This window comes from Paramisgurnus dabryanus, chromosome 24 (genome assembly GCF_030506205.2).
Source record: "Paramisgurnus dabryanus chromosome 24, PD_genome_1.1, whole genome shotgun sequence".
Taxonomy (NCBI): Eukaryota; Metazoa; Chordata; class Actinopteri; order Cypriniformes; family Cobitidae; genus Paramisgurnus; species Paramisgurnus dabryanus.
Genome location: NC_133360.1, coordinates 12,655,886 through 12,670,020, shown reverse-complemented (window position 1 = coordinate 12,670,020; position 14,135 = coordinate 12,655,886). Strand labels below are relative to the sequence as shown.

General features: G+C 37.1%; 1 protein-coding gene across 1 annotated transcript; it reads left to right on the top strand.

The window, feature by feature from the left end:
• The first annotated feature begins 2,347 nt into the window (after window positions 1-2,347).
• tmem161a (transmembrane protein 161A) lies at window positions 2,348-10,743 on the top strand. Its single transcript, XM_065246112.2, has 12 exons — window positions 2,348-2,463; window positions 4,751-4,854; window positions 4,964-5,047; window positions 5,151-5,248; window positions 7,484-7,640; window positions 7,757-7,908; window positions 7,986-8,046; window positions 8,129-8,272; window positions 8,351-8,464; window positions 8,551-8,725; window positions 8,860-8,956; window positions 9,597-10,743. Exons 1-12 carry the CDS (start codon window positions 2,461-2,463, stop codon window positions 9,890-9,892), a joined length of 1,485 nt encoding a protein of 494 aa, XP_065102184.1. The 5' UTR covers window positions 2,348-2,460; the 3' UTR covers window positions 9,893-10,743.
• The last annotated feature ends 3,392 nt before the right edge of the window (window positions 10,744-14,135 follow it).

Genomic DNA, 14,135 nt, shown 5'->3' with positions numbered 1-14,135 from the left:
CATAACTTAGTTCAGGGTTACTTGAAAAATTTAATTCCTGTATTTTTCAAATAACCTCAACAACTTGATTTGTTGGTTAAACTGTGTTTGACTAGGGTTGAAGCTAGCTTTTCAGGAGCAGAGCTGAAGACTCCAGTTTTAGCTTTGGTTTTGTTTTGCAGTGCACAAAATCCCTTTTGATTCTGTAATTCAATGCAAAATGAGGAAAAAAACACTTTGGTCTCACTACTAATCAGGATAAAGCAATATGCAATATGCTCTCACATGGGAAAATGCTGTGCTCTAGTCAAATCTAAATGTTTGGGAAAAAGAAACTTTCATACATGTTCCAATTTCATAAATCCAGATACATGGAAAAGTATAAAACATGAAAAATAAAACAAAGTACAATAAAATAAAACAAAATAAAATGTGATAAGCAGATAAAAATGAGAACTATATTATATGGTGGAAGAGCATTTAGTTTACAGCACTTCGACCTCGGCGCAGTAATATCATCACTCCTGACTACTCCCCCTCTCGCTCAAACTTCCGTCAATATTACTGCGCCTGAGGTCGAAGTGCTGCAAACTAAGTGCTCTTCCACCATACAATATAGTTCTCATTTTTTATCAGACTAAAAAAATCACCACGCTTTGTTTTGTGCCACTATACTTACTTGTGTACCTACCTAGTCTTTAAGGGCACGGGATCCCATTTTGTAAACACTAGTTTGTGTATAATGTTGCTATAATAGCATTAATAATACCTTTAAAATGATAAAGCTCAAAGTTCCCTGCCAGGCGATATATTTTCTTTAACAGAATTTGCCTTTCAAAGCCTACAGCGAACGGCCGGTTTGGACTACAGCGGTCTACTTCCTGCTTAATTAAGTCAGTAGAACAGTTACCTCTCCCCACAGGAATACTTCAGTTGCCAGCTATCTAACGGCAAGCTAAGCTGCTATCGAATCAAAACACACTAAACAAGCTACACAATCAGAACTCGTTACGTATTTCTGAAGGAGCAACTTCATAGAACAAGGAAGACATCAGCCCGTTTTGAGGACAGTGAAAACAGCGCTATACAGATAAGTAAATTGTGTGAAAAATACCAAGTTTTTTACATGTGAAACATTAACACATGTTATATTGTGCACTGTAAACACAATCAAGGCTTCAAAAACAGAAAGAACGGGACCTTTAAATAGGGAAAACACGGAAGTGTTTTGTGGCTTCTAAATTCATCCCTGTTTGGATCCTAAGGAATGAATGGGGCTAGGCTAAATGCTATCACATTTACGGCGCGCTGCAAAAAGATTAAGTGCGTGCATTGAATAAAAATAGGTATGCATTAATTTGTCTAAGTTGTTGTAAGAACATAGTAAAATATTGAAAAACTGTGATGTTTTCCTTTAAATCAGGGGTGTCAAACTCAAAAAAGGGCTGGATCTAAACTCTGCAGAGACACTGGCCCTCCAGGAATTGAGTTTGACACCCCTGCTTTAAATTCATCACAATAAACAGTTGTTACAGTTGTAAAAATGTTGCCTCTAAGCAGAAAATGTAGACTATAATCAATGTTAAAGATATATTGGGATGGTTTCCCGGCCAGGGGTTAGTTTAAGCCAGGACTAGGCCTTAGGTTAATTAGGAAATATAACTAGTTTTAACAAATATGCCTTACTAAAAACCTCACTTGTGTGCATTTTGAGGTAAAGCAAAGAGCACTGATGTACTTTGAGATATGCCAGTGCAAGTTATTTTCAGTTTGGACAGCTCTTACATTTATTTTAGTCTAGGACTAGTCTAATGATTCTGTCCGGGACACCGCCCCATTATGTGATAATTTAATATAATTCATAAACTAACTACAAATATAATTTTCTGTGTTTAACAGAGAATGGAAGAAAGGGGGAGAGAGAGAGATCCCTTATTTTACTACAATAACCATACTTTAACTATGGCATTGGTAGTAAAACCATAGTAACCACATATTTGTAACTGCATCACTATAGTAATTATAGTTTAAGCATGATATCTGTTGTGATGGTCATACAAATAGTAATCCATCTGCCAGAAACCATGGTTAGGCCTATTATACTTTACCTAAAAATAATAAATGTAATCCAATGTTTGAAAGATACACAAATATACATACATATAAAAGTCGTTGGCTTTAAAAGTCTATGTTGACACAACACCTCACATTTGTCGCCACACCTCTTGACCTGTGTTATTTCTGTCCTTGAAGAAAAACTGAAGACGTTTACAGTTTCGCAACGGGGGCCAATCAAATCGCAGACCCCTTTCACTCCTCGACCAATCGAATCGCAACTCTCGTACGTCGTCGGAATAGCCCAATCAGGGCGAGCGTTTGGCGTCTACGTCATCAAAATACTCTTTCAGCTGTTGGAACAAGTGTAACCACGCGTGCGCATCTACATGGGACAAACTCATTCATTAAACTCACTAAAGGAAAATGGTCAGTATGTTTACTTAAGTTGCTCTAAACTTAACTAATGGTGCACTTGCATGCGACTAATCCGTTTATTATTTTAGTTTATAGCCTTTGTATTGTTGTCATGCTAGCATTAACGATTACTCAGGTTGATTTGGCTTTGCATTTCTATTTTGGGGTCCATAGCAGGCGTGTTACTTTATATAACTTAAAAGAGACTATAAAGAAATGGCTCCGTTTTTATGCAATGTGTCTCAGTTGTGGCCTTTTTAGTGTAATATCGGATGCTTAGCTGTAGCATGGTTGCTAACAACCCTTGCATGTCTCGCAATGTGTTGGGGGTTTGAACTGACCACCTGCTCTAACTTTTGACAGCATGACTCCAGTCAGTGCTGAGTGATTGGCACAGTCCTACAGTAAAACAGCGTGGGAAGTGAAGTTTTGTAATAATACCGAATCATACCAAATGTCTTTTACCCCCAAAAACCCCTACCTTAGTTGGTGAAAAAAATTGCGTTGAAATGTACTTGTAGCCTTCGAGGTAAAACATTTCAAATAGGATATACGTGAAGATACAAAAGTATTATACATGTTAACGTAAGACTTTAGCGATCAAATCGCTTACTAGCCTTGAATGTGACTTATATTCAATCTCCTGCAATGAAGCTGGCAAAGTAACTTTTGCGCACTTCGCGCAAGAGTATCAGAAATTGAGTGTTTACATAGAGAACAATAACCCCTAACTGAAACTTCATCCGCCTAGAAAAGTAGTACCACTTAAAGTGTAATTTAGGGAACTTTACATTTACAGCTTAAATAACAAATATTTGTGCTAATATTTGTTCACTTAAATTAAGATGAAACATGAGCTGCACTTTTTATTTTTTCGTTTTATTTGTAGCGAAACTACAGTAACTGCAAATTTACGATGGTCTCTCTCATTACAATAAACATAGTTTAACCATGGTGTTTGTTGGTTGTGTTATGGTAATTCAAATAGTAATCAATCTGAATGCTTAATTTTTACTACACTTTTACTGTAATAAAACCATGGTTAAATTTCCTAAGGGTCGAACATTCCTTTTAAAGACCCACTGTTCATAGACCTTTCTCACAGTAACCGGAAATACGTAATCGTCGTGTAAGCGGAGTTCCTGTCAAGCGTCAACACACTAGAAAAACATAAACCCGGGCAAGTTTAAAATTGATCAAAGAGTCTACACAACTTCGTTAACGGATTTGCCAAATATTACATTTGCTGATGTGACACGACTAATGGAGGAAAACTTTTTCCATGAAGAATTTGTCCATAAATTTCTAGGTAAGTAGAGAGCGAGTCTAACTGTTACTGAACTGTTAACTAAAACGACACATTATAAGTCTCGCCGGATAGCCTGAATCCACTTCTGTCTAACTTCACCATCAACAGGGAATTGATGGAACAGATACGGCTTTTTACATTGCCTTGACTGCGGAGGAAGTAGATTTCCGTGACGATTGCGTATTTCCGGTCATAAATACGGAAGTTGTGAGAAAGGTCTATTGCATTGATGTAATTTCTACTGAAACAGGAACTTATGGTGGGGCATATTAAGTGGCTCCTCCTCCTGTTAAAGTAGCCAATTGGGTTCAATTTAACGTTACCTGACAGCCTGGAATAGGCATGGGTCGATATAACACTGTGGTGGTATGATAACCTTAAGTTAAAATTCCAGGCGTAGGGATATTAATATGCACTGCCCGAAAATAGTCCCCTTGGTTACTTTCAATATTTTCTATTTTTGGGCACTGTGTAATATCATTGCGCCTCCTGCAGCCAGGTTACAGCAACAAACTCCTTGATTATTATGCCAGAATGAAAGTATAGTTCCTAGCAATATCTGCCTAGAAAATTGCAACTTTTAATTTTCTGTCTGTCCTAGTACACGATGTAAGTACAGAAGAGTCAAGTTTAAATAGGAAAAATATCGAAACTCTTTGGTTATGTTTTAGCGCGATGCTAACGGTCTAATCAGATTCAATGGATTGTGCTAAGCTATGCTAAAAGTGCTAGCACCAGACCCAGAGATCAGCTGAATGGATTCCAAAACGGTAAAAATCAAATGTTTAACTCTAGGGGAGCTGGAAAATGAGCATATTTAAAAAAAAAAATGGAGTGTCCCTTTAAGGAGCACACTAGCATATAGAAATCGCTAAGAATAACATATTCATACTAAAATCCAGAAAACTTCAATGTTTAAATTTCTATAATGATCAGTAGGACATTAATTTATGCAGTTAAAAAATATGTTTTCTGTAATTGTCTTTATAGGCTCTGATGGGTGTTCAGTTGGTGGTGAGCTTGCTGGCGGTCAGCATAATGCAAAGAATGGCTCCACATCTCTCTTTTGCACGCTGGCTCTTATGTAATGGCAGGTAAGTGTGCACATACGTTGTATAAACTGCACTGTCGGTTCAGGTGGATAGATAAACGTATAAGATGTGGGTAATGTTTCCTAATATCCAGACCTCGTCGTATTCTCAGTCTTTTCAGGTTCAAACATCCATCGGAGGGTGAGCTGTGTGCCCTTGCAGGAAAGCAGATTCCCAAGACAGGAAGGCGAGAGAGGTCGGAATCATCTTGCATTAGTTTGAATATGTATAACCGTTGTCGGTTAACTAATTTGAGTAACTTTTGTAATCTCCTCTCCTGTGTTTGTTTTTTTTCTTAGGAGACAAAATGGACACGGAGAATCCAAGCCGCTCACAGTTCCAAAAGACATTGATCTTCACTTGGACAGTGCTCCTGTTAATGTCATGGATGCTCTTGGTAGGTCTTGACTGATGCATCTGAAATATGTAGTGCATTGTTTCTGTAGCTTAATTGGTAGAGCGTTAGCAATGCAAAGGTCATAGGTTCGATTCTGAGGGAACACACATACTAATAAAATCTGTATATGTTAAACATGATTCTAAAAGTTTTCTTATTATGTTGTCAATTTCATTGTTTCTTACATTAAAAATGTTGGCCTCTTTAGAATCATGTTTTTGTTATATTTTACCTATGAGACTTTTATATGTTTTCCATATGTGCATATATTCCATATTCCCTTTAAAGGGGGCATTTCACAAGACTTTTTTAAGATGTCAAATAATTTTTTTGGTGTCCCGGACATATGCACAAAAATTTGCTGTTTTTGGGTGTGTCCTTTAAAATGCAAATGAGCAGTGCCGTGGTTGGATAGTGCAGATTAAGGGGTGGTATTATCCCCTTCTGACATCACAGGGGAGCCAAATTCAATGAGCTATTTTTTCACATGCTTGCAGAGAATGGTTTACCAAAACTAAGTTACTGGGTTGATCTTTTCCACATTTTCTAGGTTTATACAAGCACTGGGGACCCAATTATACAACCCCAACTCAGAAAAAGTTGGGACACTGTAGAAATTGTGAGTAAAAAATGAATGGAATAATTTACAAATCTCATAAACTTATATTTTATTCACAATAGAATATAGATAACATATCAAATGTAGAATGTGAGACATTTTGAAATGTCATGCCAAATATTGGCTCATTTTGGATTTCATGAGAGCTACACATTCCAAAAAAAGTTGGGACAAGTAGCAATAAGAGGCCGGAAAACTTAAATGTACATATAAGGAACAGCTGGAGGAGGACCAATGTTTAGGAATAGGAATGTTGTCCCATTCTTGTCTAAATAGGCTTCTAGTTGCTCAACTGTCTTAGGTCTTCTTTGTCGTATCTTCCTCTTTATGATGCGGCGAATGTTTTCTATGGGTGAAAGATCTGGACTGCAGGCTGGCCATTTCAGTACTCAGATCCTTCTTTTACGCAGTCTTGACGTTGTAATTGATGCAGTATGTGGTCTGGCATTGTCATGTTGGAAAATGCAAGGTCTTCCCTGAAAGAGACGTCTGAATGGGAGCATATGTTGCTCTAAAACTTGGATAAACCTTTCAGCATTGATGGTGCCTTTCCAGATGTGTAAGCTGCCCATGCCACACGCACTCATGCAACCCCAAACCATCAGAGATGCAGGTTTCTGAAATGAGCACTAATAACAACTTGGGATGTCCTTGTCCTCTTTAGTCCGGATGAAATGGCGTCCCAGTTTTCCAAAAAGAACTTCAAATTTTGATTCGTCTGACCACAGAACAGTTTTCCACTTTGCCAAAGTTCATTTTAAATGAGCTGTCCCAGAGAAAACGCCTGTGCTTCTGGATCATGTATAGATATGGCTTCTTGTTTGACTTTTAGAGTTTTAGCTGGCAACGGCGAATGGCACAGTGGATTGTGTTCACCGACAATGTTTTCTGGAAGTATTCCAGAGCCCATGTTATGATTTCCATTACAGTAGCATTCCTGTATGTGATGCAGTGCCGTCTAAGGGCCCGAAGTTCACAAGCATCAAGTATGGTTTTCCATCCTTGACCCTTAAGCACAGAGATTGTTCCAGATTCTCTGAATCTTTGGATGATATTTTGCACTGTAGATGATGATAACTTCAAACTCTTTGCAATTTTTCTCTGAGAAACTCAGAAAACTATTTTTCGCCGCAGCATTGGGGGAATTGGTGATTCTCTGCCCATCTTGACCTCTGGGAGACACTGCCACTCTGACAGGCTTTTTTATACCCAATCATGTTGCCAATTGACCTTAGAAGTTGCAAATAAGTCCTTAAGCTTTTCCTTATTTGTACATTTAAATTTTCTGGCCTCTTATTGCTACCTGTCCCAACTTTTTTTGGAATGTGTAGCTCTCATGAAATCCAAAATGAGCCAATATTTGGCATGACATTTCAAAATGTCTCACTTTCAACATTTGATATTTTATCTATATTCTATTGTAAATAAAATATAAGTTTGTGAGATTTGTAAATTATTCCATTCCTTTTTTACTCACAATTTCTACAGTGTCCCAACTTTTTCTGATTTGGGGTTGTAGCACTGTAACATGAAAAAAGTCAGATTTTCATGATACGTCCCCTTTAAAGACTAAGCCCAGCTCATTCTGTCATCCCCATGTTCTCTTTTCTCCACAGTTTTGCGGTTCTTCGTTGAGTACCAGTGGCTTATCGACTTTGCAGTCTATGCCACAGGGATCTACCTCTTCACCGAAGGCTATTACAGCATTGTGGACGCCAGCAAGGAGGTCAATATCGCTGCCATCTGGTGTGTGCTGACTGTTTTCTTCTGCCTGTATCCTTCATCTCTGCAGTCACAAACCCTGAGCCTTTAATAAGATTGAACTTAGTAGTATTTTAAAGTATCGTTCCCTTTTCAAAAAACATGTTCTCCTTGACCAAAGTTTTAAGGAGGACCCTGTATGTCCTCATGAGCCACTATTTCAGTTCTGAGGAGGGTGGAGAGCGCTCGGTATGTATGGCTTTCGGCTTCTTATCTCTGCTCGTGGCCATGCTGGTTCTTGTAGTGAGAGAAGACTACTTGGAGTTCGGCCTTGAGCCTGGTATGTGGTTTATTTAAAGTAGTGTACGTTTACATACATCACATAGATATTTAAATTATTTGTATACATTTTTGCAGGTTTTACCAGTCTCTTTGACAATTTCGAAGTCTTTGCCAAACAGCACGGCTACGAGTGGTCGTAAGTAATACACTGATGTTTGGATCCATTACAAATTCTTCATCAAGACAGTCAAATTTTATTTATTTGTGTCTTGGGTCAGAATTCCCTTTACCAAGCTGACTGTAAAGTTGGGTCTGGCTGTTATTTGTGCCTTCATCGGAGCTCTCCTCGCTTTCCCCGGACTGCGATTGGCCCAAACTCACCTGGACGCTGTTCAGATGAATGCTGACCGTCCAATCATTCAGTAAGAGGTCATTTCTTGATATTCTGTATTGAAACATATATCTGCCAAAACAACTTGAATTTTCTTTTTTTTTTTCAGAATTCTGTTACATATGAGTTTTCTGTCTCCACTGGTTATTCTGGTATTATGGATCAAACCTATTGCTCGCGACTTTCTTGGCAATGCACCCTTGGGAAAAACTTCAGTCACCTTGTATGTGCATTTCATAATTTTTTATTTAAATTAATAAGTTTGAAGTCAAGTTTCTTTATATCTACATCTTTTTTCCCATTTCATAGACTCTCCAGTTCAGCCTTCAACTCGGTGCGTCTGTGGACGATCGTGGGCCTCTGTGTTTTGCGGCTTCTGCTCACGAGGTACCACCTGCAGGCTTACCTCAACCTGGCTCAGAAGTGGGTGGAGCAAATGAAAAAAGAGGCGGGGCGTATTGCTGCCCTTGACATCCAGAGAAAGGCACGATGGCATTTCACAGCAATTTTTGTCTTTATGTACAAACATTAGGGCTCACTTCAACAGTGATGCCGTTTACAAAAATGCGCAAAATTTTACAATTTGATGTAATAATGAAAACTTGTTTGTTTGTGCAGGTGACACGAATTTTCTGCTACCTGACAGTGGTCACCCTGCAGTATATTTTGCCTGTTCTGCTTGTCCTCTTCTCAACGATGGCGCTCAAATCTCTAGGTTGGTCAATGCATCCACCGTTATGCCCCGTACACATTACAAATGGCTTTGTCACTGTGTGTCGCTTGTCTCTTTCAATGAGGTCGTTCCTAATTTTGGTTGTCATACGAGTATCGTCCACTCCAGTAATTGACAAGAGAATGGTGATGTGAACTCCATCCACTTTTTCCTTCTCATTAGTAGTCGCTCCCACAATCTCATCATTTGCATTAAGTTAAACTTTTCTTAACTTCGCTGAGGCGCTGGACACGCCCCATTCAGTCGTCAATGTGTTGCCGGAAGTCGGCAAGCTTCCAATGAGATCATAGTGCTCTGTTAAAGGATTAGTCAATTTTCTTTAAAAAAAAATCCAGATAATTTACTCCCCACCATGTCATTCAAAAAAGTGGATGTCTTTCTTTGTTGAGTCCAGAAGAAATTATGTTTTTGGAGGATTTTTCTCATTTTAATGGACCCCAACACTTTAATGCAGTTTAAAAATTGCAGGTTCAAAGAATTCTAAATGATCCCAAACGAGGCATAAGGATCTTATCTAGCGAAACGATTGCCATTTTTGGCAAGAAAAAATAAAATGCACTTTTAAACCATCTGTATTGCATCTCTAGTTAAAAATCTAAGCTAATGTTACCATTCTTCTCAGGTGACTTCTCATGGGGACTCGGAGCAGAAACTCCAGGCGTGACCCCCGCTCCCATCATTCCCGTCATGCCTTCGCCGGCCCCCAGGCTTGAAGATGACGAGGACATGGAAGACATTGAAGAAGATGTCCAAGCCACCGTGGCCCACTTGACAGAGTTGTTCGCTGCCTTACGTGGGGTCCTCACCCCCCTCTTTTTCAGAGGCATCTTTGCCTTCCTCACTTGGTGGGTTGCGGCCTGCCAACTCATCAGCAGTCTGTTCGGCATCTACTTCCACCAGTATCTTATGCACAATTGAAAAAGTGTCCTGAAATTATGCACTGAATCGAGTCATCACGAACAGTCCTGTAAACTTTATTGACAGCATCACATCATAAAAGCTGGATTTTCGAAACATTCATGTTTGACCATCTAAACATGTGCACTTCGTAATCCCTGTGGTTATGAATTAGCACGTTGCTGGTACGCGCTAGAAAAATTATTTTTTGTACAATCAAAGATAAGTTTTGTTAGCATAACAACTGGAACTGATGCAACTATTGGCCAGATGCCTCATTTACATAATCGCTATAAACTCGCAATATGATGATCTTTGCATCCGATGTAATTCTTAAGGCATGTGAACTCAGGGATGCGGTCCGAAATAGCGTTTCTCCCACCAGCACAAAGTCTTCAAGTGCAGATTTCTGCAGCGCTGCAGTGATGAAATGAAATCGGAGTTAATTTCGTTTTGTACGTTGCCTTGGATTTTTTATCAGAATGTTACGGTGTATTTTAAATATTGTGTTTGCTGTGGCTGATGACTTTTAATGTAGCTAATTGCGGTCCTTTACATTTACTTTCATTATTTTTTCTGTCATTTTGTCCACTACATTAGCTGCCAAACTACTGTTTTTTTTATCAATCATTATCTGAAATCATCAGCGATTCATATCATTTAGACAAGCTACGATGTTAAGTTTTACTGATAACATGCAGATTTATTTATTCATTTTCTTGTGTCAACATTTTATTTGATTCTGAATAATAAATTATTTAGGAAAAAATGTTGTCTTTTTTGTTTTTCTGTGATTTATTTGATTATTCGGCTTTACAGTATACGGCAGGAGTATGCTTTATTTAATGGCTGATGCTGTTATAAATAAAATATGACGTACAATAAAATTGAATAAATGTCAATTGCTGCTAATTAGATTTGAAAAAAATCAATATCTTATAAACTTTTTGTTGAAAAAAGTAAAAAAAATCAATGCTTCATCCCATCCTGTTGTTATTCAAAACATTATAGATGTTTCAAAACAAGTATGCTCTTAAAAAGTATTGATTTCTTACACTGTCAGGAAAATATGGTAACTTTAACCTAGTTGTCAGGGGCAGTACCCTTTCAAAAACTATACCTTTGCATATCATAGTTGATATTAGTACCATACTAGCAGTAGTTCGTATTGGTTAGTACTGTATACATATATATACACTTAAACGGTACGTGTAAAGTCAATTTGGAGAATTGAATGAATGAAATATGTTTTATTTCGGTCCTTTCAATCAATTATTAATTCATAAGAAATTATACATAATTATCGAAAAAGGTGTAGGCTGAAGCCAAAGCTTATTATGCCTACCCTTTATACATACATTATCAAATAAACCACACTAAATTTGAAATGGCTGATTTTGTCCCCATCACTTTTTGAAAGCATTTGGTTAAAATGTTCTGAAAAATCAAACAATACCTGTGCGACTTACACTGCAAAAATAACTTTCTTACTTAGTAATTTTGTCTTGTTTTCAGTAGAAATATCTAAAAATTCTTAAATTAAGTGCTTTTTCTTGATGAGAAAAATGACGTAAAAAAAATAACTTGTTTTTAGACAAAAACTAGACAATTTAAGTGAATTTGTGATTAAAACAAGCAAAAATATCTGCCAATGGGGTGAGACAAAAATCTAAAAATAAGATTTCTTTTTACTTAAACACTTAATTTAAGCAAAATTTTCTCACCCCATTGGCAGATATTTTTGCTTGTTTTAAGCACAAATTCACTTAAATTGTATAGTTTGCTCATCTTGATTAAAATTTTTTTTTAGAAATTTCTATTGAAAACAAGACAAAAATATTAAGTAAGAAAGTCAGATTTTCAAGAAAAAAAATCTTAGTATTTGTGTCTTGTTTTCAGTAAAAATATAAAAAAAATCTTAAATTAAGATGCTTTTTCTTGATAAGCAAAAAATCTAGTTTTCAGACAAAAAAATATCAAATGTAAGTGATTTTGTGCATAAAACAAGCAAAAAAATCTGCCAGTGGGGTAAGCAATTGTTTCTAGAATTTTTATTGAATTTAGTGTTTAAGAAAAATTTTGAAGATTTTTTGTTTACTCCATTGTCAGATTTTTTTGCTTGTTTTATGCTCAAAATCACTTACATTTGGTATTTTTGGTCTAAAACCTAGATTTATTTTCTTAGGCCATTTTGCTTATCAAGAAAAAGCATCTTAATTTAAGAATTTTTAGATATTTTTACTGAAAACAAGACAAAAATACTAAGACATATTTTTCTTGAAAATAATTTTTTGCCGTGTATGACTGGTTTTGTGGCCCAGGGTCATATATGTTGCGTTGTGTGATTATGGTGTGTTTTCTTTTATGAATTTCATTGTAATCATTGACTTAACGTGCTGCTGTTTTCTACGGTATGGTGCTGTTCGGTTGACCTGGTGTCGCAGGGACTGTTACATGACATTGTTTAGGGTTTTATGCTGAGTATTTTTGTGTTGTTGGCCGGCCTACACTATGCCCATTTCCCGTCCTGCTGTAATGTTTTTCATCTGATCTTTTGTCTCCACCACTTTTCAACACAAACTGACGCCCCTGCAGAGTCTAATTTTGCTCTCATGGTACTTTGACGTCATCCACCTGTTAGTTCTTGCGGTGCTGCATGATGTCGAATACACTTTTTGTCTCGTTTTCTAGTACAAAAATCTAAAAAGAAAACCGAATCTTAAATTGAGATACGTTTAGATGAGAAACAAAATATTAAGTTTTTTGTTTAACTAAATCATCAAAATTTAGTGCATTTGTGCTAAAAGCATGAGGAAAATCGGCCAATGGAGAAGCAGGTTTTACCACTTTATGAAGAATTTAGTGCAAGTTAGTTTTTCCACATCACTGGCAAGATTTCTTCACTGTCAGAAAAAAAGGTACAAAGTTGTTCCTTTTTCTGTCGCTGGGGTGGTACCCTAAAACAGGGGTGGGGAACCCTGGTCCTGGAGGGCCACTGTCCTGCAGAGTTTAGTTCCAACCCTAATTAGACACACCTGAAAAATCTAATTAAAGTCTTCAGGATCACTTGGAAATGAAATTCAGGTGTGTTTGATTAGGATTGGAACTAAACTCTGCAGGACAGTGGCCCTCCAGGACCCAGGGTTCCCCACTCCTGCCCTAAAAGGTACCTTTTTGTACCTTTATGGGTATAAAACACATTGAAATGTTGTACCTTATGGGGTACAATATTATACTCTAAGGACCTTTTGTGTACCTTAAGGAACAATTTTGTACCAGTTAAATTTTAGGGGTACAAAACAGTTAACTGTACCTTAAAAGGTACAAAATAGATCCTTAAGGAACAGTAATGTACCCCAAAAGGTACAACATTGTATTATGTTTATATACCTGTAAAGGTACGAAACAGTACCTTGGGGTACCACCCCAGCGACAAAAAAGGTACAGTTTTGTACCTTTTTTCTGACAGTGTTGTTTTAAGCATAAACTCAGTTTTGAATTAATATCTTTGGTGATTTTCTTGCTTCTTAGGTACATTTGTATTCTTTGAAGAATTATTAGATATTTGCATAGGAAATTAGACAAAAATAATAAGTAAGAAAATGTATTTTTGAGTGTAAAATGGTTTTGTACATTGTAGTTTTGCCTGTTTTCTCAGACACAATTGCATGTAAAACAATAAGCAGAAAAAAATATTGAAGACATCTTAAACCATATTTCTTCATAGCTTCACTAGGCTTGTAGCGGTCTTCTGAAAGATGACATGATTTATGGCTGATGATATCTGACTAACAGTCAGAACAGACCAAGGTGCTGATCAAAGGTCACATGGTTACATGTAGCTAATGATAAACTGATATGTTTGATTATGAATGATTTAAGTTTGCTTATTTGACATTTGTTGTGTTATTTAATTTTGATTCTAGCATTTGTCTGTAAAAAGTAATCAAATGTGAGCCTGTGCCTGTCTTAATCCTGGTTAAAATCTCATAAATTTAATTTTACTCATTAATTTCAATCTCAGACAATATTAAGCTTATATTTTCATAGAAAGTTCTGGTTTAAAAAATGCATAAGTCGGTCTACATTCTTTGTCATCCACATCCGCTGTCTCGCCACCCAGACCACCACTGCCCCGGCAACGTCTCGTCTTATACTCAGACATATATTTTTTCCCATGACAAGCTGGCCAATGACACGTCTGGTAGTCGTGTCTGGCTTAATGAAGTGAAGGGTGACGATGTTGACACATCTATATAATCAC